At 42.0% G+C, this 26,926-nt stretch overlaps 1 protein-coding gene across 4 annotated transcripts in view; it reads left to right on the top strand.

Moving 5' to 3' along the window:
• Positions 1–26,926, top strand: part of slc39a10 (solute carrier family 39 member 10) — a 64,094-nt gene that overhangs the window by 16,478 nt on the left and 20,690 nt on the right. For 3 of the 4 annotated variants that reach the window (XM_035773012.2, XM_052521835.1, XM_035773013.2), the window contains exons 2-6: positions 1,139–1,221; positions 1,730–1,758; positions 8,957–10,159; positions 10,313–10,490; positions 22,795–22,970. In XM_035773012.2, coding sequence (XP_035628905.1) covers positions 1,756–1,758; positions 8,957–10,159; positions 10,313–10,490; positions 22,795–22,970 — 1,560 coding nt within the window. In that variant the 5' untranslated portion in view covers positions 1,139–1,221; positions 1,730–1,755. The remainder of the gene's footprint in view (positions 1–1,138; positions 1,222–1,729; positions 1,759–8,956; positions 10,160–10,312; positions 10,491–22,794; positions 22,971–26,926) is intronic. The other variant, XM_035773014.2, reaches the window with a different exon arrangement.

Genomic DNA, 26,926 nt, shown 5'->3' with positions numbered 1-26,926 from the left:
GGAAACAGGATGAACTCAATTTCGAGTCTCATAGCAAGGGTCTGAATACTTTAGTAAATTGATTTTTATTTGTAATAAATTAGCAAAAATGTTTTGTCTGTATTTGCTTTGTCTTTATGGGGTATTGTGGGTAGATTTGACTTTGTTAAAAAATTTTTTTTTTTTTTTTTAATCTTTATAATAAGGCTAATGAAACAAAATGTGGAAAAAGTCTTGGTCTTAGTACTTTCCAAATGCACTGTATGTGAGGGTCCTACAAATAGGACTTCTGTATACACATTTTGAAGGCTTCGAATGAGCTTCAATTTGCATCGTCAAATTCATAAAACCACTGACATTTTACAATATGTAATACGTGTTTTCGGATTAATGTACTCCCAATGTTTTTGTCTTCCAAGAAGAAGCACGAAGTCTAAGTTAAAACCATTTCATTTTTATCTAGGCCTACACATTTTAACCACAATTCTCGCCAGCTGTATGTCTTTCTTTCGAATAGCTTGCCAGTCTAAAAATGTTTTTTTAGAAGTACTGGCTGGCAGCGTTCAGTTAAAAATATAAAAACACACTGCGTAATCTAATGTAAAACACAAAACAGCCTGTATCTAGCTGTTTTTTATGGTTCTGTGAGTCTTTAGCTCGAGCGACTCGAGTGTGTTGTCTAATCCAGTACGCGACCAAAGCTGCGGGAGGTGTAGCTACTTGAATTTAGGAAAGTAAAATGTATAAATTATTTTAATTGACTGCATTTTTATTTAATATTGTCTTGAAGCCTATTCAACACAGAATGGGACTGTATACGGAAGTAAATCAGACAAAGGTGGTAATTTTCCCACTGTATTCTGTTTACCAACTCTGTTCAACCCTCTTGGAAAGCTAGCCTATCCTCCGGCAGGATTTCCACCCCAAAGCTATTCTAACACACTTGCTTCAACTGATCAGCTGCTTCTCTGTGAACTGATTAGCTGATTCAGGTGTGTAGGTGTAGGACTGGAGCAAAGCCTGCATATACCCAGCTCTCAAGGAGGAGATTTGGCCACTCCAGCTGGACATCAAATAAGCCATTTGATATCTGTCAAAACCCTGCATTTCAGTTGTCATTGTTGATGTTTTTGAGAATTGGTCACACTTCTCTCTTCAGCTCAACAGTTGGTATTTCTGAAAGAACTGGAAAAGGCCCTATCACGTCAGCATTGGGGGCCAAGGCGGAGCAGTATTACTACAGTAAGTTTAACGTTTCCAAACAGAGTTATTTTGGTTAACTAGGAAATGTGTTTACTACTAAAGATGGGTTATGTTAAGTCTTTTCTTGGAACCCAGAACCAAACCTCTTGTGCGCTGGCTAGTTATTCAATTTGACTTTGGGGGTTGGTGTTCAAACCTGTACTCGCTGTCTCTGAATGCTGTTAATCTGCTGTCTGTCACAACAGGCTAGGTATAGCAGAGTCAAAAATCCCTAATTGTTGTGTAAATTATGGTTGAAATTGTATAACTTAAAAGAATATCATGTGAATTCACGAGCTGGGTTGTAAGTGCGTTCGGTTACATCACTCGCTGACCTTTTTCATTGGCCGTCTGAAATAAAAAAAACAAACACCGGTTGTGGTGCATAACACGCAAGCCTGACTAAATCCTGAAAATACACTAAGCCCGAGGGGTCTCGAGTTGTGTGTGTGTGTGTCAAAGTATATGTGCTTTATACTAAACGGAGAATTGGTCTTTTCATTCACAGTTGAATTGAAGAAGGCGCCCTTGGATATGGTGAGTTAATGACCCGCCCCCCTGGCTAGAAGTTCAAGTACAGTATTCTTTGGCTACTGTAACCAAAAGCTTTACCTATGTGTTTAGACCCCACCCACACAGCGGGGTATACTACAAAGCAGGATCAATGAGTTAGCTGGCAAACTTTGATAAACAAGAAATAGCTCTTGATTTTCTTGTTTTAAGAAGGCAATACTTGTGTGTTTTGGTTGTTGGGTCATTTAGGTCCTGTCCATTTCAAGCTTTCAATAAAAATAAAAACTTTTCAGAATATTTAGGCAAGTTGGCTAGTGTACCCCTCCCCAAAATATTTTTGTTTAAGGTGTTCTTGTTTGTATCTCATAAACAAGAATGTTTTTGTGTCATTGAACATTTTTCAATGTTTAATTTAGGATAACTAGGTACTTTTTAGTTGCTTGACTTTAGTGGTCCCTGAAACAAGGATATAATGAACGAACTGAAATTAACAGCTGCACAGCCAAAACATCTCACATTTTATGAAACAAAAACAGTTTGACAGAGATTAAAAAATATTAAGTAACTTCATATTTTGAGTGTAGATTAAACTTTTGGCACGATGTTCCTTAAAGGGCCCAGTGGTATCGAAAGATTTGTCTTGTGTATGTCTCAAACCTTTAAGGAGCATTAGTGGTGTGGATATGACTTATAGGTCATAAGTGGGTTTTTTCCCCAGCACATTCTTCAACAAATTTTGTTTTATTCATTTCACCTTTTATTTAACCGGGTAGGCCAGTTGAACAAGTTCTCATTTACAACTACGACCTGGCCAAGACAACGGAGTTACACATGGAATAAATAAATGTACAGTCAACACAATAGAAAATTCTATATACAGTGTGTGCAAATGAAGTAAGATTAGGGCGGTATAAGGCAATAAATAGGCCATAGTGGTGAAATAATTACAATTTAGCAATTACACTGGAGTGAAAGATGTGCAAGTAGAGATACTGGGGTACAAAGGCTAAAAAAACAATAATAATATGGAGATTGTTGGGTGGGTGGGCTATTTACAGATGGGCTATGTACAGGTGCAATGATCTGTAATCTGCTCTGACAGCTGATGCTTAAAGTTAGTGAGGGAGATATGAGTCTCCAGCTTCAGTGACATTTGCACTTTGTTCCAGTCATTGGCAGCAGAGAACTGGAAGGAAAGGCGGCCAAAGGAGGAATTTTCTTTGGGGGGACCCGTGAAATATACCTGCTGGAGCGCGTGCTATGGTTGGGTGCTGGTTTGGTGACCAGTGAGCTGAGAAGGCAGGGCTTTACCTAGCAAAGACTTATAGATGACCTGGAGCCAGTGGATTTGGCAACGAATATGAAGCGAGGGCCAGCCAACAAGAGCATATATTAACCTGCCACAACATACAGGTTGCAGTGGTGGGTAGTATATGGGGCTTTGGTGATAAAGTGGAAATTATTGTAGTTCACATATCTCAAACCTTGTGAAAGCACTCAACAACAAATGTATTCAGTAGACCACACACACCATGCTCTGTTTTGTTAGAGGTGTGTTCTTAAAATAGGTTAGTCTTGCCCTATCTCCACGTGGGTTCATAGGTCAGCCCAGACTCATGTTTATAAACAGTGTCTTGTCGGAAGCAGCTGCGAAGTAGCCTTGTAATCACATTGCCGTTTGCAACCGAAAAGCTGCACTGCTGTCACACTCTGCCTTAACTTGATTTCACGCATCACTTGGGCAAGCAAGGCACTCTGTGGTAAGTAGCCTACTCTGCTTTCCTTGGATTTTTGACTGGGAAAGGTTAGTGTCACATTGATTTGACTGTACATCATTTTCAGCAGTTCATTCCCACTTTAATTGTTACATGGTAATATAGTGTGCAACAGGCTGCACTTGGCAATACGTTATTTGTGTCTTGAAATAATTGTCAGTATATTGCTTGTGTTTCACAAGTGTATAAAGTCACTCATATAAATGTTTTATATTTGTAAGTATCATGCATTAGATGCATATTATCAAGCAGCCCTTTGGTACCACTTAATGACTGGATCCTAGTATTTGCACCTCCTTATCCTAAGTCTGGTATAAGGAAGTTGGTCATTGATTAGCTCTGGTATTGGCAGGATTATCGACTATGCTTGGGTAGAAGACTAGGGATCTGTACCAGGTTTTCAGAATTGCCTGAGATACGCATGGTGATCTGACATCAACACTACCACAAACATATGTTGGCCTAAACGGTAGTATTTATATAAAGTAGTCTGACGTAATGAAGCATGGGTAGCAGACAGTCTTTCTAGCTGTAGAATGTTTACAAATTATTGTATGATGCAGTACTCTACCCTAGGGGGGACAGATCATAGCAAAAATAACATGGCCTGTTTAATCTCAGTTACTGATATATAAAAATGAGAAGAAGAAAAATCTTTATGCACCGGTCCATCAATTTAAGTACCCCAATAAAAAAAATGAATCTGTCAGTTCAAGCTACAGATACCAGTTTCAATTGCAGTCTCTGCGTCTCAATCCACCGCATCTGCTTATGTCGTCCTTCTGCATCTGCTGTCAAAAGTGGTAGAACTACAGGGCCGTTTGGCGGACCAGGAAACACCCCGAAAATTGGTCTTCTCACAAACGTCTGTAGCAGTTTTGCATACAAACTAATTTAACCACTCTATAGAAAGGGGAGACTCTCTTATGAACAGGATGTTCTCTGTTTTGCTCTATGACCCCCCCCTCAACAATACCCCTCATCTCTGTCAATTTGGCCATTTTATGAATGCTTTTAATCTTTTCCATGGCATAGTGTATTAATGGCCATATTCAATAATTTATCAAAATGTTCATTTTTTGGGGATACTTAAAGGGTTCCTAAATTCCAAATCAAATAGCTAAATGATCCACAGTATGACCTTAAACAATTCCATATGTCATACAAGGTTGTATTACTCCAGGGTTTACGAATGACAAGAATTTAAACAAAATATGTTTAAAACAATCTTATGGATGCAAGGACTGACAGATCATGACATCTAGAGCACTGTGTAATGAATTTTAACTTTACCCCAGGCCCATCCCTTAGCTGTATACCAAAACAAGTGGCGGAGCTGCCATTAAACATATCCCAGACTGTATCGTTAAAGGCATACAACCCTCAAATCAAACTCTGCTTTCAATCATATTGGGATTGTCCTAAAGTCAAGATGTGTCCATGTCCCCCCCAAAATTCCTTAGCGGTCTTAATTCTCAGTGGGAGTGTAAAGAACCTTCCTGTAATGTGACCAGAAACGGGATGCACACTTTGAATCTGTAGATGACTAGCCTAGCAATAACCAATGCTAAATACATTAAAGGTATTCGATACAGAATCCCTTGAATCTAAAAAAAAATGTTAGCTGACACAAGCTAATTCAGTGCCTTTCAGTTACTGACATAACGAGAGAAACTGCTTATACACAACCAAATAGAACAATTTCCCCTTGTGCATTCTAACTCTTCTCACTCTTTAACAGTATGTTTTTTTTGGGGGGGAAATTGATCCGATGGCCTGCAAAAGGCCGCTAATTGCCCATCCCTGGTCTAGAGGATCCTGTATGCCAATCATGGCTGTGTATATAAATCTGTTTGACACGATCAGACAGCATTTTGATGACAAGGCTCAGGGAAATAAATGATCAAAACCATATTTGGAGTTATTTTCATGAAATAAACACTGATTTTTATTAGACAGAGTGATTAAAACATAAAATAAAGGTTGAAGGCCACATGCAGTCTTTATAAAATTGTAAGTTGAACTACACATAAATCGCTCTGCCATTTCCTGGTTGCTAAAATTCTAATATTTCAGTTCATGTGACAAAATAAGTATAGTGTAGAGAATCATTGTACCATCTAAACCACTGAAATATATTTTCCGGTAACAAAAGTATTGTATTTTCAGCTGTTTGAAGCTGGTGTACAAAAGAAAGACTCAACTTCAATGGGAAGCTTAGAAATGGCGCACAGAACAATTCTACAGCCTCTTAGACTTGCTTTCAGTGTGTTACAGATCTTCTTACTTTTCTATGATCATTTGCTCTGGTCTTCCAAAAAGTTAAACATTGCCACTTTTTTTAAATAAAAAAAATTATATGGAGCCAAGGATGCAGAGCAGTGATCACCTTTCAAACAATTACACCGTTGACCGAATTTTAATGTCGTGGTGCTTTGTTGCACAATTGTTGTATTTGTTCCATTCCCTCTAGGACTCAAGACTGCTAAAGATTGTCTAGCTACTTTTTCGTTGAACTTCTCATTTCAAAGATCATGGGCATTAATATGGAGTTTGCTGCTCTTTGCTGCTATAAGACTGCTCTTCTGGGAAGGCTTTCCACTAGATGTTGGAACATTGCTGCGTGGCTGCTTCCATTCAGCCACGAGCATTAGTGAGGTCGGCCACTGATGTTGGGCGATTAGGCCTGGCTCGCTGTTGGCGTTCCAATTCATCCCAAAGTTGTTAGATGGAGTTGAGGTCAGGGCTTTGTGCAGGCCAGTCAAGTTCTTCCACACTGATCTCAACAAACCATTTCTGTATGGACCTTGCTTTGTTCATGTGAGCATTGTTATGCTGGAACAGGAAAGGTCCTTCCCCAAACTGTTGCCACAAAGTTGGAAGCACAGAATCGTCTAGAATGACATTGAATGCTGTAGGGTTAAGATTTCCCTTCACAGGAACTAAGGGGCCTAGCCCAAACCATGAAATACAGCCCCAGACCATTATTCCTCCTCCACCAAATTTTACATTGGCACTATTTATTTGGGCCGGTAGCGTTGTCCTGGTATCCGACAAACCCAGATTAATCTGACGGACTGTCCGATGGTGCAGCGTGATTCATCACTGCAGAGAACACGTTTCCACTGCTCCAGAATCCAATGGCCGCACTCGGTGGTCCAGTTCTGTGAGCTTGTCGTCTACCACTTCGCGGCTAAGCCGTTGTTGATCCTAGGTGTTTCAACTTCACAATAACGGCCCTCACAGTTGACTGGGGCAGCTCTAGAAGGAATCCTATGAAGGTGCCAGGTTGAAATGCAATGCGCTCCTCAGTAAGGGCATTCTATTTCCAATGTTTTTCTATGGAAATTGCATGGCTGTGTGCTTGATTTTATACAGCTGTCAGCAATGGGTTTGGTTGAAATGGCCAAATCCACTAATATGAAGTGGTGTCCACATACCTTTGCTTATATAATACCAGTCAAAGGTTTGGACACCTATTCATTCCAGGGTTTTTCTTTATTTTTACTATTTTCTTCATTGTAGAATAATAATGAAGCCATCAAAACTATGAAATAACATGTGGAATGATGCAGTAACTAAAAAAAGTCCAGATATATTTTATGTTTGAGATTCTTCAAAGTAGCCACCCTTTGCCTTGACAGCTTTGTACACTCTTGGAATTCTCAACCAGCTAGATGAGGTAGTCACCTGGAATGCATTTCAATTAACAGGTGTGCCTTAAGTTAACTTGTGGAATTTCTTTCCTTCTTAATGCATTGGAGCATTACAGAAGAGAACCCTATTTGGTAAAATACCAAGTCTGTATTGTGGCAAGAACGACTCAAATAAGCAAAGAGAAACAACAGTCCATTACTTCAAGGCATGAAGGTCAGTCATTCCGGAAAATTTCAAAAGCTTTGAATGTTTTTTTTCAAGTGCATTGGCAAAAAAACATCGGGCCGGGCCCTATGATGAAACTGGCTCTCATGAGGACCGCCATTGGAAAGCCAGACCCAGAGTTACCTCTGCTGCAGAGGATAAGTTCATTAGTTACCAGCCTCAAATTGCAGCCCAAATAAATACTTTGAAGTTCAAGTAACAGACATCATCAACTGTTCAGTGGAGACTGCATGAATCAAGCCTTCATGGTCGAATTTCTGCAAAGAAACCACTACTAAAGGACGTCGAGGAACACGACCAATGGACATTAGACCAGTGGAAATCTGTCCTTTGGGCTGATTTGAGTTTTTTGGGCCAATTTTAGGTTTTTGGTTCTGTTTGCCGTGTCTTTGTGAGACACATGTAGGAGGAAGTGTGATGGTCTGGGGGTGCTTTGCTGGTGACACTGTCTGTGATTTATTTTAAAATTCAGGGCACACTTAACTAGCATGGCTACCACAGAATTCTGCATCGATACGCCATCCGATCTGGTTTGTGCTTAGTGGGACTATAATTTGTTTTTCAACAGGACATTGACCCAACACACCTCCAGGCTGTGTATGGGCTATTTAACCAAAGAGTGATGCGGTGCTGTATCAGATGACCTTGCCTCCACAATCACCCGACCTCAACCCAATTGAGATGGTTTGGGATGAGTTCTACCGCAGAGTGAAGGAAAAGCAGCCAACAAGTGCTCAGCATATGTGGGAACTCCAAGACTGTTCAAGGTGAAGCTGGATGAGAAAATCCCAAGAGTGTGTAAAGGCAAAGGGTGGCTACTTTGAAGAATCTAACATGTTTTTTTGGGGGGTTCTGCATGATTCCATATGTGTTATTTCATAGTTTTGATGTGTTCACTTTTTCTACAATGTAGAAAATAGTAAAAATAAAGAAACCCTTGAATGAGTAGGTGTCCAAACTTTTGACTTGTAAAAAGTGCAAATATATGAATTCTGTATAAAAGACAGAACACAGCACACTACCAATGTTTTGAAAATGTAATAAAAATAAGTGATTTGGTAGTGTGGTGTACTTTCAATCTGTGTCTTCAATACGGTTGCTGGTCTACGGGTTTCAATGCTCTCTTTGGCTTCTTCAGTTTGTCTGGGGTCTGTCCCAAGCACTGTCTAGCATCAAAGCAAGGGTACCCTTGCTAACAATCCCCATTGCCTTACCCTCTTTCAAACTCTGATCTTTGCAGTTAGTTATTCCCATTCAACTCCCTAGCATCCCCCTTACCCCCAGGCCTCTCTGGAGATCTTATGAAGATCATTTGACTGGAATGCTATGTCTGCCTCTGGCGGAAAAACATGAAGGGAAAAAAAGCAAATTTCTCACACTTTCTCCGGCTAGCTCTTCGGGGAGCTTATTGTGCTCAGGCTGCAATTAGATGAAAGCCCATTTGTCCAGTCTTTTATTTTAAATCAGATTTGTTATTATGAGATCAGTTGGGTAGCTACTTCATCAATTTCTAGGCTTATAACAAAGTTTCTTACGTGTGTGTGTGTTCTCTTTACCCATTTTAGGGGTGTCATAGCGGGGAGACGATGCGGGTCCACACTCACACCAAGTTCTGCTTCCTATGTGTGCTCACCTTCCTGTTCCACCAGTGCAGCCACTGCCACGGCGACAGCCAGCACCATCACCACGGCCATCACCAAGGCGACCATAGCGGCGCTGGTGAACATGATGGTCATGAACACGCCCACAGCGACCTGCAGATCTCCCAGGCTCCTTACGTGGGCGGAGGAGGGTCTGGTGGGGAAATGGATGTGCAGAACAAGGGTCCTGGTGAGGTGCTAGAGCTGGAGCAGCGCTTCTACATCCACCAACTGTTCCGGCGTTACGGCCAGCGCGGCCAGCTGGACTTCCGTGGCTTCCAGAGCCTGCTGCTCAGCCTGGGTCTGGGGGAGGTGAAGGTGGTGGGCTTGGAGCATGAGGAGCTGGGCCACGATCACGTTGCCCACCTGGACCTGCTGGAGGTCCAGGAGGGGCTCCACTCACACTCGCCCACCCACGAAGAGCCAGGGCATGGCCATGGGCATAGACACCAGCATACACGGGGGAGGCCGCATGCACACTACCACCCACACACAGATCCAGGGCCAACTCACTCCCCCTGCAACCAGCTGGCGACCGGTGCCAGTCCCACTGTAGATGATGGTCCATTGGAGGATCACGACCACAAACATGACCACGGCCCAGTAAAAGACGGTGACCACACTCATGATCATAAACCAAATCATGACCACGAACAAGACAAAGAGCACAAACTCAAAGAGAGCCAACAGCTCAACCATGAAGACCACAGCAACAAGACTCAGCCTCATCATGATCATGACCTCAAATCCCACACACGCCCCCATCACTCACAAAACAACACAGACAGTCCTCAAGCACATCAAGAGCAGCCGTCCACAGCCCCGGCACAGGCCCGCCAGGAGCAGCAACCAGGGGCCGAGGCTTCAGAGGTCCCCATTGCCAAGCCCTCTGGCCCACTTACCCTACCTCCAGAATCCAAGCCCAGGAGGCCAAGGAAACCCAAAGGCCAGTGGGCACGAAACCAAGACCACCATAACCACAGTCAGGAACATGACCATGTGCATGGTCACAGTCTTAGTTCTGCGCCTAGGGGGAAGAGGGCGGCAGGTGAGCCCCACTTGAGCCCCATGTTACCGGTGCCAGCCCTGCCCAGGCATCAAGAGGACGTGGTTCATCAGCATGAGGAGGTGGGGCTTATTTATGTGTGATGAATACACAATGTTTTTATTTATTTATATATATGAAATGGATTTGCATAAACTGAGGATGTGTAATGACATGGTACTGTTTGATGAACCTTTTCACCCCTGTCCACCATCTCTTCCTTCCTCAATTTCCAGTGTCTGAATCTGACCCAGCTCCTCAACTACTATGGCCTGAGTCCAGACTCCCGCATCTCGCCCAGCCAGTTCACCTACCTGTGCCCGGCCCTGCTCTACCAGATTGACAGCCGCGTCTGTATCCGCCACTATCACCAGGTGGACTTGGGGCAGGCCGCCCTGGAGCCAGCCAACTCCGGTAAGAGTGATTTCACTCGGTGACAGTAATGCATTTATGTATCTTACCTCATCCACTAACAAGGTGCCCATTGTGACTTTTGTGTCAATGTGACAATTGCGGTACTCATGTCCAAAAGCCTAGATAATATTATTGGATTGTTCTGTGGATGTAAGGCTTTGAATCTGTTTTGAATGGTGCAACTCACACATGGTTGTCAGTATTAGGGCCTATGTACACAATAGATGTCAGTCACACCCTTCTGTACACACTTAGCTTCTGTTGCAAACAAAATGAGCACTGCAAACTACAGTATTTTTTTCAGTAAATACAACCCTGCTTCTTAGGTAGCACATAGTGAGCTTGAAGGCTCTTCTGTGTCGAGTGAGAACACATACTCAGAAACATGCCAATAGCTTTGTGACAGTCTCGTGATTTGACGTGTGCCTTAACTTTTATGCCAAAGTTTATTTGCCATCAGCATTTCCCAAGGCTCTGCAGAACTTTGCCAAAACATAAGGGCTGCACAAAGGTTGATCTTACTTATGTTTTTGTCCTTTTATTGGTGTGGTGAATTGATACTACTTGGGGCTGGATAGGCCTAAGTGTTTTTCTGTTTTGACATGCGTATGATGCAATGGCACTCTCAGTACTGCAATTTAGCTCTTAGCTGCCAAGTACTACTACTAAAGTGTTCTTACCCATGACAATACATCTAAATGGAAAAGGCCTTGGACAACAACATTTAGCAAAACTGCCAATCAGGGAATACTTCCTGTCGAACCTCAATTCTTCAGTTTCAAATATCTTCCAACTCGCTTAATCATTAATCATATCACATGGTCTCCATTGGTCATTTCACAGTAGCTCCATCATTTGATATGTTTAATATTCAAAAGAAAAACATTTTGAAGAGTAAGCATAGCCAAAATATTATTAATCAGCACGGCCAATTCAGTTGTATGTCTCAATGCTCTTTAAACGGCAGGGTTCCAAACTGTTTCGTGAGGGATTGGAAAAGGCTGTCAAACCATCACACTGAAGTGCAAAGGGTGTTCTTTTTTTTTTTTTTTTTTTGCTCATATTACATGGTTTATACATTCCGAAAATACCTCATATTTTGTGACAACTTAGCATGTCACACCTAAGCATGTAACTGTGTTGACAGTCATTGTTCTAAAAGTAATTTTGCATGCTGAAAAACTCCAGGCAATATCAGTAGCATACTGTAATCAAACTGCACACTGTGCCCAGCTTTGAGCGATGACCAGCGAGCGGTAGATGGCCTGTTCTTGCACATCTGCGAGGCACCTTCATCATCCAAATGCAAAAATGGTTTGTGATATTAGTTGAGTGACAACCTACAGTATGTAATTTGCTAGGTCATTGTTGTCAATGCACGGTTGAAAATGTGTGTTTTACTGGAATGAAAGTAAGCCCTCATCTGGGCTACACAGTGCCTTCAAAGTATTTATACCCCCTTGACTTATTCCACATTTTGTTATTACAGCCTGAATTACCCATCAGCCATCTACACACAAACCCAATAATGACAAAAATGATCATGACAAATTTGGTACGTTTACTGAAAATTAAATACAGAAATACACTGCTCAAAAAAAATAAAGGGAATGGAAAGTACAAGGTTTCTCCCTGGCACCTTTTTTTTCAGATTATTTTTTTAGAATAACACATGTAATAACACATCCTAGATCTGAAGAATGAAATATTATTATTAAATACTTTCTTTACATAATTTGTGTGATTGTTGTCAGTACATTCAACTATCAATGGAAATCAAATTCATCAACCCATGGAGGTCTGGATTTGGAGTCACACTCAAAATTAAAGTGGTAAACCACACTACAGGCTGATCCAACTTTGATGTAATGTCCTTAAAACAAGTCAAAATAAGGCTCAGGTGTGTGTGTGTGTGTGACCGACCGACTGACCGACCGACAATGCCTGGGCATGCTCCTGATGAGGTGGCGGATGGTCTCCTGAGGGATCTCCTCCCAGACCTGGACTAAAGCATCTGCCAACTCCTGGACAGTCTGTTTGGTGGATGGAGCGAGACATGATGTGCTCAATTGGATTCAGGTCTGGGGAACGGGCGGGCCAGTCCATAGCACCAATGCCTTCCTCTTGCAGGAAGTGCTGCCACACTCCAGCCACATGAAGTCTTGCATTAGGAGGAACCCAGGGCCAACCGCAGCAGCATATGGTCTCACAAGGGGTCTGAGGATCTCATCTCGCTACCTAATGGCAGTCAGGCTACCTCTGGCGAGCACATGGAGGGCTGTGCGGCCCTTCCCAAAGAAATGCTACCCCACACCATGACTGACCCACCGCCAAACCGGTCTTGCTGGAGGATGTTGCAGGCAGCAGAACGTTCTCCACGGTGTCTCCAGACTGTCACGTCTGTCACGAGCTCAGTGTGAACCTGCTTTCATCTGTGAAAAGCACAGGGCGCCAGTGGCGAATTTGCCAATCTTGGTTTTCTCTGGCAAATGCCAAACGTCCTGCACGGTGTTGGGCTGTAAGCACAACCCCCACCTGTGGACGTCGGGCCCTCATACCACCCTCATGGGAGGGTGTTGTTTCTGACCGTTTGAGCAGACACATGCACATTTGTGGCCTGCTGGAGGTCATTTTGCAGTGCTCCTCCGTGCTCAAAGGCGGAGGTAGCGGTCCTGCTGCTGGGTTGTTGCCCTCCTACGGCCTCCTCCACGTCTCCTGATGTACTGGCCTGTCTCCTGGTAGCGCCTCCATGCTCTGGACACTACGCTGACAGACACAGCAAACCTTCTTGCCACAGCTCGCATTGATGTGCCATCCTGGATGAGCTGCACTACCTGAGCCACTTGTGTGGGTTGTAGACTCAGTCTCATGCTACCACTAGAGTGAAAGCACCGCCAGCATTCAAAAGTGACCAAAACATCAGCCAGGAAGCATAGGAACTGAGAAGTGGTCTGTGGTTATCACCTACAGAACCGCTCCTTTATTGGGGGCGTCTTGCTAATTGCCTATAATTTCCACCTGTTGTCTATTCCATTTGCACAACAGCATGTGAAATGTATTGTCAATCAGTGTTGCTTCCTAAGTGGACAGTTTGATTTCACAGAAGTGTGATTGACTTGGAGTTACATTGTGTTGTTTAAGTGTTCCCTTTATTTTTTTTGCAGTGTATATCATTGCATAAGTGTTCACACACCTGAGTCAATACTTTGTCACCTTTTAGCAGTGAATAGAGCTTTGAATATTTCATGGTAGTTCTTTAAGAACTTTCCACACCTGGATTGTGCAACATTTGCCCATTTTTATTATAAAAAAAAAAAATATTCAAGATCTGTCATTGCTAGACAACCATTTTCAGGTCTTGCCATAGATTATCAAGCAGATTTTAAGTCAACTAAACAATGCCATGTCTTTTTGGTAAGCAACTCCAGTGTAGATTTGGCCTTGCTTTAGGTTATTATCCTTCTGAAAGGTGAATTCATCCCCCAGTGTCTGGTGTAAAGCAGACTGAACCAGGTTTTCCTCTAGGATTTTGCCTGTCCTTAGATCTATTTTTTTTTTTTTTGTCCTGAAACTTTTTTTTTCAGTTTTACTTTAGTGCCTTGTTGCAAACAGGATGCATATTTTGTAAGGATCAAATCTTTCAACGATGACAAAGTTAGCATAATGTTGGTCAAAATCCATCTCATTCCATCCTCTCCCTTTGCCGGCCGCTGGGCTTCCTCATCACCATATTTGGGAGTGAGTGGAAACGCCAACCGGATGCTTCACGTTTATACATCCGGAGAAATATCTGGCTCATTGTTCTGTCTCTGCCTGTATCTTTGTAGTGACTGGGTGTATTGATACACCATCCAAATTGTAATAAGTTCACCATGCTCAAAGTGTTATTCAATATCTGCTGCTTTCTTATTTTTACCTGTCTACCAATAGGTGCCCTTTACAAGGCATGGGAAAACCTCGCTGGTCTTTGTGGTTGAATCTGTGTTCACTGCTCTGAGGGACCTTACAGATAATTATATGCGTGGGGTACAGAGATGGGGTATAGTTGTTCAAAAATCATGTTAAACACTATATTATTGCCGACAATATGGAATTTATTATGTGACTTGTTAAGGACATTTTACTCCTGAACTTATTTAGGCTTGCGGTAGCAAAGGGGTTGAATACTCAAGACATTTCAGCTTTTAATTAATTTGTAACCATTTTGAAAAACAATTTCACTTTGACATTATGGGGTATTTAAATTCAGGCTGTAACACAAAATGTGTAACAAGTCAAGGGGTTTCAATACTTTCTGAAGGTACTAAATCTTTCATTAACACACAAACTCCAGAGTCCCGATGCAACATTTGTGCGGTGTGGCTGAAGTCCACTATAAAAATGAAGCTCATTAAGATGGCACTGAAAAAGGAAAGCGGGCACGGATGACTCCTCATTGGTGAAGGACTGGAGTCTCTCCCATGGTGCAGCGAGAGACACCAGTAGGGCATCCCTCCCTTGGAGAGAGCCTACCTCTTGTTTACTCCCTGTAAACTTCCACTTGTGTGCTCAGAAAATGTCCTGTAAGTTCTCCTTTTTTTTTTTCTCACACTGCCAATTAGGACAGTCTTTCTTTCTGGGCCACGGCTCGAAGGAGAATCATAATTTGAGTGAGGACCAGTTCTCGTCTCTTTTCCCCTCCTTCCCCATATTTCCACCCAGCTGTACCTGATAGGGGTAATTAGAGGGGGGGTGGAGTGGAGTATGAGTTATGCAAGTGTGAAGGACCCGCCAGTGATGTTCTGTCTGATTTACAGTTGCCTCAGGATTATAGGGGGTTTTGCCTGATGTGACAAGTCAGATATTACTCAACGGTAGTAACTGCCTCTGTGGCAAGAGGATACATTTCAAAACAATAGACATGTTGCAAGAGTATAAAGAGAAACACTTCTCTCCAGGAAAAACATCAGGGACAGACTGATATTCTGCAAAAGGTACAGGGATTGGACTGCTGAGGACTGGGGTAAATTCATTTTCTCTGAATCCCCTTTCCGATTGTTTGGGGCATCTGGGGAAAAAAGCTTGTCTGGAGAAGACAAGGTGAGCGCTACCATCAGTCCTGTGTCATGCCAACAGTAAAGCATCCTGAGACCATTCATGTGTGGGGTTGCTTCTCGGTCAAGGGCTCACTCACAATTTTGCCTAAGAACACAGCCATGAATAAAGAATGGTACCAACACATCCTCAGAGAGCAACTTCTCCCAACTATCTAGGAACAGTTTGGTGACCAACAATGCCTTTTCCAGCACGATGGAGCACCTTGCCATAAGGCAAAAGTGATTACTAAGTGGCTCGGAACAGAAGATCGATATTTTGGGTCCTTGGCCAGGAAACTCCCCAGACCTTAATCCCGTTGAGAACTTGTGGTCAATCCTCAAGAGGCGGGTGGACAAACAAAAACCCACAAATTCTGACAACCTCTAAGCATTGATTATGCAAGAATGGGCTGCCATCAGTCAGGATGTGGCCCAGAAGTTAATTGACAGCATGCCAGGGCGGATTGCAGAGGTCTTGAAAAAGAAGGGTCAACACTGGAAATATTGACTTTTTGCATCAACTTCATGTAATTGTCAATAAAAGCCTTTGACACTTATGAAATGCTTGTAATTATACTTCAGTATTCCATAGTAAACATCAAATATCTAAAAACACTGAATTGGCAAACTTTGTGGAAATTAATGTGTCATTCTCAAACTTTTGGCCACGACTATATACCGAATATGTCCACATCCCCATCAGACTATTTTATTGGTAAACTACACAGTAATGTAAATATATGGTCCAATATGTAATATAGTACATGTCGTCATTTCCTTTTAATCCAGAGGTTAGTATCCCTCCTACTTTTTCTAAGTGTGGATTTAAAAGAGAACATGAATCGGTGTACAATGACACCTTTTTGTTTTTAAGCCCTGGATTTCTAATCCCTTAATATTGTTGCATCTGTTTTTAACAACTAACATTTAGATGGCAATAATAAATAGATTTGCCCATAGTGGAAAACCCTGTCTTACTATTGACTATTATATTTTTACTTTCTGAGATGCAGTTTGCCAAAAGGCACCTCCAAGTGGGCTGTCATGTGGCTTCCATCTAGCCACTCTACCATAAAGGCATGATTGGTGGAGTGCTGCAGAGATGGTTGTCATTCTGGAAGATTCTCCCATATCTGCAGAGGAACTCTAGAGCTCTGTCAAGGTGACCATCGGGTTCTTGGTCATCTCCCTGACCAAGGTCCTTCTCCCCTGGTTGCTCAGTTTTGCTGCGCAGCCAACTTTAGGAAGAGTCTGTGGTTCCAAGCGTTTTCCATTTAAGAATGATAGAGACCACTGTGTTCTAGGGGACCTTCAATGCTGCAGTAATTTGGTACCCTTCCCCAGTGCTGTGCACAATCCTGTCTCGGAGCTCAATGTACAATTCATTCAACCACATGGCTTAGTTTTTGCTCTGACATGTACTGTCAACTGTGGGACCTTATATTGATGGGTGTGTGCCTTTCCAAATCCTGTCCAATCAATTGAATTTACCACCGGTGGACTCAAAGTTGTAGATTTAAAAAATATATATATATTTAACCTTTTAACTAGAAACATCTCAAGGATGATCCATGGAAACCGAAGCTCAATTTCGATTCTCCCACAAGGGTCTGAATACTTCTGAGGCATTTGTTTTATTTTTTTATTTTATAAATGTGCAAAAAAATTGCCTGTTTTTGGTTTGTTATTATGAGGTATTTTGAATAGATTGAGGAAAATATATTTAATATATTTTAGAATAAGTCTAACTTAACACACTGAAGGGGTCTGAATACTTTCCCAATGCGCTGTATACCAGTACATTTGTAACAACATATTTCTTTTTAAAGCATTTCTTAACTTCTATTAGATCAAATAGGCCTCATCTCATTTAGCTATTACATTTTATGTTGACCAAATCCAACACTCCCCACTTTCAGATTTTGGACAAGAGTCAGCTCTTGCTTCACCTCTTCCTCTCTGACACTATTTAATTTAAAAGGCCAAGCAACTGGTATGAATGTGGAATATGAAGTGGCAACACAACAAATACTGCTGCAGAATCTTCTAATAATAATGGTTGGCACTAAAGTGAAAAGCTGGGTTTCAACAGATTGAAAGAAAACATATACATTATTGACACATGATTATGGCGACAAAGTTAACAGCTGCAACATTAGCTTGCTTGGCCATATACCTAAAATCTCATTGGTTGAAGTTGTTCAACTTCAGAAGCACTAAAATGCATTCATGTCATCTTCACCAACTGGGAGCTACGAGATTATCTGACTGCGACAGTTTACCTGGCTCAAAGGTTAGCCACCTTTGTGGCATATTCACTTCATGGGCATCAACACCTGAAGGGTGTGTCACAAAGCAGGATAGAGCAGTTGGTGACCAACTTTGGTAAACATTTTCAATTTAACTCAGGATAACCGGAGGGGCGTGGCTCACAACTGCAGCATATTATAGGATGTTTGCTGCAACAAGGGTGTGTGGACAATGTTGTTCCAGTCCTTAAGCCGCCCCCTCCATGCAGATGGGAGGGTAGAGGTTGTTTTTTAATGCCCTTTGGAATGTCAGTGGTGCTAAACTCACACCATTTGAAGCTCCCCTGATGGCCATTAAAAGGGATTAAGCCAGAGAGAGGACACTAACCTTGACTCACATAAACATGTTTTCATACAAATCCCAATGTAACATCCCAAGCCACTTAACCTCTTGGTGTTAGGGGGCAGTTTTCATTTTTGGAAAAAAAAAACATTCCTGTTTTAAACGGGATATTTTGTCAGGTAAAGATGCTAGTATATAATTGACAGCTTTGGATAGAAAACACAGATATTGTCTGTGACTATAACAGAACTGATGTTGCAGGCGAAAGCCTGAGAAAAATCCAATCCGAAAGTGCCCCAGGGTTTGAAAGCGCGGCGTTCCATTGACTCCCTATTCAGCTGTGAATGTACCATCAATGAGCTTACGCTTTCTACTATTCCCCAAGGTGTCTACAGCATTGTGACGTAGTTTTACGCATTTCTGTTGAAGAATAGCCATAGGCGGCCACATTGCGTACGTGGTCACATGGTGGCTCAGAGATTCTCTCGTAAAATAGAGGTAGCCATCATTCCATTACATTTACATTACATTTAAGTCATTTAGCAGACGCTCTTATCCAGAGCGACTTACAAATTGGTGCATTCACCTTATGACATCCAGTGGAACAGCCACTTTACAATAGTGCAGCTAAATCTTTTAAGGGGGGTGAGAAGGATTACTTTATCCTATCCTAGGTATTCCTTAAAGAGGTGGGGTTTCAGGTGTCTCCGGAAGGTGGTGATTGACTCCGCTGTCCTGGCGTCGTGAGGGAGTGTGTTCCACCATTGGGGAGCCAGAGCAGCGAACAGTTTTGACTGGGCTGAGCGGGAACTGTACTTCCTCAGTGGTAGGGAGGCGAGCAGGCCAGAGGTGGATGAACGCAGTGCCCTTGTTTGGGTGTAGGGCCTGATCAGAGCCTGGAGGTACTGAGGTGCCGTTCCCCTCACAGCTCCGTAGGCAAGCACCATGGTCTTGTAGCGGATGCGAGCTTCAACTGGAAGCCAGTGGAGAGAGCGGAGGAGCGGGGTGACGTGAGAGAACTTGGGAAGGTTGAACACCAGATGGGCTGCGGCGTTCTGGATGAGTTGTAGGGGTTTAATGGCACAGGCAGGGAGCCCAGCCAACAGCGATTTGCAGTAATCCAGACGGGAGATGACAAGTGCCTGGATTAGGACCTGCGCCGCTTCCTGTGTGAGGCAGGGTCGTACTCTGCGGATGTTGTAGAGCATGAACCTACAGGAACGGGCCACCGCCTTGATGTTAGTTGAGAACGACAATTCGAAAACGAAAAAAAGAGATTCCAATCCGTCCTAGTGAAAAACTAACTGTCCCGACGGATATATTATCAAATAGATATTAGAAAAACACCTTGAGGGTGGATTCTAAACAACGTTTGCCATGTTTCTGTCTATTATGTAGCTAATTTGGAATATTTTTCGCCGTTGTGGTGACCGTGATTTCTCAGCCAAACGTGAAGAACAAATAGAGCTATTTCGCCTACAAAAATAATATTTTGAGAAAAAATGTACTTTGGCTGTCTACCTGGGAGTCTCGTGAGTGAAAACATCCGAAGCTCATCAAAGGTAAACGATTTAATTTGATTGCTTTTCTGATTTCCATGACAAGGTTGCCTGCTGCTAGGAAGGCATAATGCTATGCTAGGCTATGATAAACTTACACAAATGCTTGTCTAGCATTGGTTGTAAAGCATATTTTGAAAATCTGAGATGACAGGGTGATTAACAAAAGGCTAAGCTGTGTTCCAATATATTTCACTTGTGATTTTCATGAATAGAACTATTTTCTAGGAAGATTTGTCCGTTGCGTTATGCTAATTAGTGTCAGATGATGACAACGGTCCCGTTCACGGGATGCGGTGTCACAACAGGTTAAACAGAGCCATGTAAATCATTAATTTGGTCCCCTATGAATCCACATGCTATTTACCGGTTTCCCTACTTCTGGAGTTTATTCAGTAGACATAACATTTAACTGTTTGACTTTTTTTTTTTTTTTTTTTTTTTTTAAGGGCCCAATGCAGCTGTATTTATCTATATCAAATAATTTATTGGCAACAATTGCACTGCATTTATTTAAATGTTCCTCAATCTACACACAATACCCCATAATGACGAAGCAAAAACAATTTATATACTTTCGCACATTTAAAAAATAGAAATACTGTATTTACATAAGTGAATACTCAAAATTGAGCTCAGATGCATCCTGTTTCCAGTGATCATCCTTGATGTTTCTACTACTTGATTGGAGTCCACATGTGGTAAATTCAATGATTGGACATGATTTGGAAAGGCGCACACCTTTCCTATATAAGGTCCCACAGTTGACAGTGCATGTCAAAGCAAAAACCAAGCCAAGGTCGAAGGAATTGTCAGTAGAGCTCAGACAGGATTGTGTCGAAACGGATCTGGGGAAGGGTACCAAAACATTTATTCAGCATTGATGGTCCCCAAGAACAGTGGCCTCCATCATTCTTAAATGGTAGAAGTTTGGAACCACCAAGACTCTTCCTAGAGTTGGCCGCCCTGCCAAACTGAGCAATTGGGGGAGAAGGACCTTGATCGGGGATGTGACCAAGAACCCAATGGTCACTCTGACAGAGCTCCAGAGTTTCTCTGTGGCAATTGAAGAACCTTCCCAGAAGGACAACCATCTCTGCAGCACGACACCAATCAGGCCTTTTTATGGTGGTGGCCAGACAGAAGCCACTCTTCAGTAAAAGGCACATGACAGCCCACTTGGAGTTTTCCTAATGGACTATCAGACCATGAGAAACAAGATTCTCTGGTCTAATGAAACCAAGTTTGAAGTCTTTGGCCAGAATGCAGGCATCACGTCTGGAGGTAACCTGGCACCATCCCTATGGTGATGCATGGTGGTTGCAGCATCATGCTGTAGGGATGTTTTTTTTCAGCGGCAGTGACCGGGAGACTAGTCCGGATCGAGGCAAAGATGAACAGAGCAAAGTACAGAGAGCTCCTTGATGATAACCTGATCCAGAGCGCTCATGTGTTATTAGCAGAGAGGTTTAGAATAGGATAGGATAAGTAATCCTTCTCACTCCCCCCCCCCAAAAGATTTAGATGCACTATTGTAAAGTGGCTGTTCCACTGGATGTCATAAGGTAATGCACCAATTTGTAAGTCGCTCTGGATAAGAGCGTCTGCTAAATGACTTAAATGTAAATGTTTGGATCCCTCTTTTGTTATTGGTCTATCAACCAACTTACCACATGGTGATTTCACCTTGGAAAGCTGAAATTCTCACCATGCAAACCTGCTGATTAGGTCATGTGTAGATTGTATTTTCAACCAGCAACTATGAGGAAATAATACTTTTATGGTGTTCGTTCTCGTCAGCTGTACAATATGATTTAAAACCGTTTTAAAGCTTACTTTTGACTGCACTGGGCCTGCCTCCTCCTTTGAACGCCTGCCTCCTGTTTCCAAAAGGACTTGCAGCATTTGGAGATTTGTAATGATTTTTAATCCTCCATTTGGGCAAAGCAACAGCAACTGCTTAATTCACTCCCTCTACAGCTATTCAGGGATCACTTTTTTTCAGTAACCACCTGAGACTAGGCAGATGAAAAGATGCATGACCAGGTGTTTTATTCATTTGTTTTTTTTGTATAAATTTGGACTTTGTTTGATCTATTTGATCTTAGCGTTAAGACCGCTCACTCTTCTTCCTAGGTTGCTGACGCTACTTTGGAATACACCTCTGAAACGACTAGGGATGAACAGGTCCATGAACAACACTTGGTTTAACCTATCCAGTCGAGAGACCAGTGACCATCCCAAGAGAAGGAAAAAAGTATTCACTATTCAAACCTTTCCAAAGGCTGCACTTATTTGATCCCGTGAGAGAGTTTGTGATCCCTGTGAAGTGTAAGGAGACACATGTCGCATGCAGGTCCACTAAAAGTAACTTGAATACCCTGCCCTATAAAAATAACTAGAAAACAATGGTATACATTTGCTTTTGAGGCTTCAAGGAAAGGGTTTCTCCCACAGAATTTTGTGGTTATGTAGGGTTACATGTATAATAACCTGAACAAACCAACTAAGGCACCGTTATTAGTCAGGCCACCTCCAAAACAGGCTATGCAATCTTCACAACATATTCATCAAACCCCAATTCATTTTGACTTGGCAAGAAAGGACTGTCGCAGTCCACCCTTGACATCAATTGTCTGGATGATGAGCCTGCATTTTCAAACTGATCCTGTCATGACCATATACTTTTATGACCTTTTTTGATACATTGTTTCAGTTTTAATTATGGGCCTCTGTTTTGAATAAATGTTCGCGGAGCAAGGACAAAATTAACTCCTAATGACATTTACCAACGTGGCTCTGTGTGTAGCTATCGCTTTCAACAGCGATGGAAGTGGTTGTTTACAAAATCTCACTCAAGGTAAGGTTATGAATATCAACAGCTTGTGGACAGTAGACATTTTTCTCTGCAGGGCGACAGGTTTCTGACTATGGTGTCACTCCCCCCTTCACAATATTATTGGCAGTCTATGCATAATGCTCCTTCCTTACGAGTTGTGGTATGACTCTTTCGGTCTTTTTCTTCACTCTCTCACACCATCTTTGTCTCTCTCACCCCCTTTCTCTGTTTGTGTGTAGTGTGGGTCTGGATGTGGGGCTTTGTCTCCATCACCATTATCAGCCTGCTGTCCCTACTGGGTGTAATACTGGTGCCCATCCTCAACCAGGGCTGCTTCAAGTTCCTGCTCACCTTCCTGGTTGCCCTGGCTGTGGGCACGCTCAGCGGAGACGCCCTGCTCCACCTGCTGCCACATGTGAGTACTTCTGGCTCCACTGACCCTGTGACACCTCAGTTTCTCAGCCACCATTGCACCCAATCTACACACATCCACCAACAAGTTCAGAGACTTGTTTGGGTTGGTGCATTTTTTGCTTTGTCATTAAGGGGTACTGTGGACGGATTGATGAGGGGAAAAACACATTTTAATCCATTTTAGAATAAGGCTGTAATGTAACAATGTGGACTGTTAGTACCTTACTGTAATAGATTCCATTTAAATGGGCAAAATAGCTTTTTAGCATTTTTGCTGTGACTTTCTGGGAGTGGTCTGAGTGGGGAGGGGAATCTGAAAACTAGCTGTTACTAGCAGAGGTTTGGATCTCTCTTGTTATTGGTCTATCTACCTATTTACCGCATGGTGATTTCACCTTGGAAAGCTGCTGATTAGGTCCTGTGTAGATTGTATTTTCAACCTGCAACTTTGAGGAAATTAACACTGATTTTAACTTTTTTTTATTTTTTTTATACTTCTACAGTGTTCGTTTCATCAGCTGTACAATATGTTATAATACACAGGAAACTCTTAATTTTGACTGCACTGGGCCTTTAAGTTGAATTTCCCTAATAGGAATACTTTTTACAGGATGTCAGATTGACGATTCACCTGCTGCCCCACGTGAATTAAAGCTATACTTGGAAGAGGGGAGCGGGGCACCCCCACAACAAGAATGGAAATATCTATGCGGGCCCCCCAAAAATAAAGATATTAACATCCGGCACCCCTAAGAGTCAATGTCAGGGCCTAAAACTTTTTAATGCCTACCAGACACTGGCATGTAGATTAATACATCTACCAGCCACTCAGATTTTTTTTACCAACCAAAATATTTGTTTTGTGTTACACTAAAAAAAACTGAAAACAAATGGATGAGCATGCTTAGTAATGTTTCTAAAACAAGATATGTATTACTAGTAAGAATTCATGTGGTATCTTTCTCAGTTTAATGTAATGTTTTGTGACCTGAGTCTTTTTAACCAAATATCACAGATTCTGCTGCCCCTTTAAGGTTACTGTGGAATTTCGGCTCTTTTTGCTGACTGATCTTTGACTCATTCAGTCATAATAAGTGATCTTTTGACTAATTTAGTTAATTTGAGTCATTCATGCCCAGAGCATTCAGGACCCTCTACTGGGCATCGATGAACTGAATTCTCGAAGTCGTGAACCAGAGTCTTAAGAATCAAATGTCGTTCACCATAGGTGGCTCAATGGAGCTGTCATTTGTGACTGAAACATGTACTTTAAACAATGTACATGTGTGTATTGCTGGGCATGCAAACACAATATTATTTATTGATGCGTTTATTACAAGGTCTAGACTGGTTGTGGCCGCAACTGGACTAGATTTTGAGCAACTCTTGGCGAAATGCATTCCTTGACTGCCGTGAGGGTGATGAGCACAATTTTGTTTGCGAGCTGCAGCGCTCCAAATGTTTCATTCTCGAGTTTGTTTGTTGAGCTGTGTATGTTTTGGTTCTACAAAGCTGTTTCCAGCATTACATTCAATAATCAATTAATGGCGTTCATTAATGCACCATGCAATCAATTGTCAGTTCCTCCACACATATGCCAGAGTTGGTGGTCGGAGCACGTCTCTGGAGCCGCTGAGACGGAGGAACGTGTATTAATCCTGCTTTAGGACTCATTACGACCGGCACAAGCAGATCAAACGAACGACTTAAATTAACAAGTCACTCATGAAAGACAAAGGACTCAAGTCAGTAAAAATAGTAGTTCAAAAATAATTACTTGTTTGCTAACTGCACATCACTAGTGTGCCTGTGAGAATCTGACTAGTAGAGGCTGACGACATCTCTTTGCCTGCAGTGGAAGCAAACTCAAACATTTAGACAACTTGTGGACAAAACAATGTAAATATCCAAGAAACAAAAGTCTCACTTTACTAGTTAGACCAACTGTGTGCAGCCCCCCAGACAGGCAGTGTTGCTGCGCGAGGTGGGGTACAACGTTCGGATTAGATTGTGCATTAAGATGTGTGAAACAGAATGGCATAAATACTTAGAAAAATAAATGCTGCAGTATCAGTTCTATTAATCACAACTCGCATGTGCCCATACTTGACTTGTGACTATTTTTTTAAATAAAATTGCCGTACTGTAGAGCCCTGAGTAACTACCCACCTGCATTTGTTGTGTGGCGGGTGTTTAATTTTAGGCCTTGATCCATATGCAATTCAAACACTGAGTAGGCCAACTTCTCTGCCCTGTACCACCCACACATCCACCTCGCATGCCATCTGTTCCCGCGTAGCCATGGCACCCAATCCACACACCCACTTACCACATTCTGGCCCAACGTTAGAGCGTTCAGATAGAAGTGGATTGCGTAGAGCAGGCATGATTTAGTTATTCTTGCCGAATAAGAAATACGGTGTTGACTCTTCATGACGTTTTCAGCTGCAAAGTTCAAAACATTGCACCCCACTGCGTAAACCCCTGCCATCGCCAGACCAACTCATTCACTATAAGATCCTGTACCCTTACCACTGGTGCCCTCAGTGGAATGCCAATATAGTGCCACACATACAGTGCCAACTCCTCTCACAGCCCGCAGCCTGACAGCTCCTTGTGAAGTATCACACACATGACTCATTCAGATTTTTTTATCTGTGTAATATCAGACTGCTCTAGTTGAATTAGTCTTTGGCATTATCCCAGACAATCGTTCTCCACAACCTGCATTCAGACCACCCCAGAAAATCAGCTCCCTGCAAAGTATTCCATCCAGACTTCCTCACCTCTGCGTTTTATGCCAGTCATCAATCCATCACCGCTAGTAGCGATGAAATAATTGCCTTGACATTTCATACTGTTAACAAGTTCAGGAATCCTGGCCATGAAATTTAAAAAAGTAACTAGCTAAGCATTTTCTATCTGTTATTTTAAAGAACACTGGTGCTAAAACAGTACGTTTGTTGCTAAATGGCACTGCTTATCCTTGTAATTTCTCTTGGCCAAATATTATATTCACAAATGTAAATTGAGTTTATTTCACTGTTACAATTTTAAAGTCCCTCAAAACATTAGAAGTCATGTCTGTTAATGTCTCATTGCCTTGTCACATCTAAAAATGCCCCTAATTGGTGTTTTATTTGTTCATTGTATACACAGAAATGTCTCTGTATTGATGTGTAATATTGATATTATTTTTGCAATAAACAAGTTTTTCAGCACTATGCTAAAATAGTTACATTCATTGAATTTCTAAAGAAAGTACATCGTATCTAGTCTGGGTACCAGCCTTTTTTGCCAACATTCCACGTTCAGCAATCTCAATGTTCAATATGCAGCTGGATGTCCGGCAGGGTTGCTAATTGGTTTTTGGAAATTACATTCATATTTTCCATGACAACGTGCAGCTTCAAAATTAGAATTATACAAAGTCAAAAACAACAATTTAGTTGTTAGCTAGGCAAGTTGTTGCATTTTAAAATCAAAGCTGCAATGTTTTGTTTGAATTGCAGTATATCTTTAGTTTGAGCCAGCACATTTCAGACATTGAATGCAACACAATGTGCATCACATGATTTAAAAAAAATAAATGAAAATAAGAGCTTAAATATTTACTACACAACAAACATGGTGATAAAACACTAAAGAAGGAGTGAAACTGAGTGACTAAATATGCGTTTTAAGATCTCTTTTAAACAGGTCTACAGGTTCTGCCCCTCTGGTTCTCTGGCGGGCTATTCCAGAGATTGGGGGCATAATAACTAAAGGCTGCTTCTCCATGCCTCTTGTTCCTAGGATATGGGATAGTTAACAGGCTGCCAGAGGACCTGAAGGACCTACTGGGTACATAAATGAAATGTATTGGGGTGCACAATCATGGATTGATTTTAAAACAATAGAAGAATCTTCATGTATTATATTTTATTAGAAAAATTCTGCAGAGACCTCCACCAATGT

Source organism: Oncorhynchus keta, chromosome 7, assembly GCF_023373465.1.
Source record: "Oncorhynchus keta strain PuntledgeMale-10-30-2019 chromosome 7, Oket_V2, whole genome shotgun sequence".
Taxonomy (NCBI): domain Eukaryota; kingdom Metazoa; phylum Chordata; class Actinopteri; order Salmoniformes; family Salmonidae; genus Oncorhynchus; species Oncorhynchus keta.
Note: the sequence above shows the minus strand (reverse complement) of the source record. Positions and strands in the feature narration are given on the sequence as shown.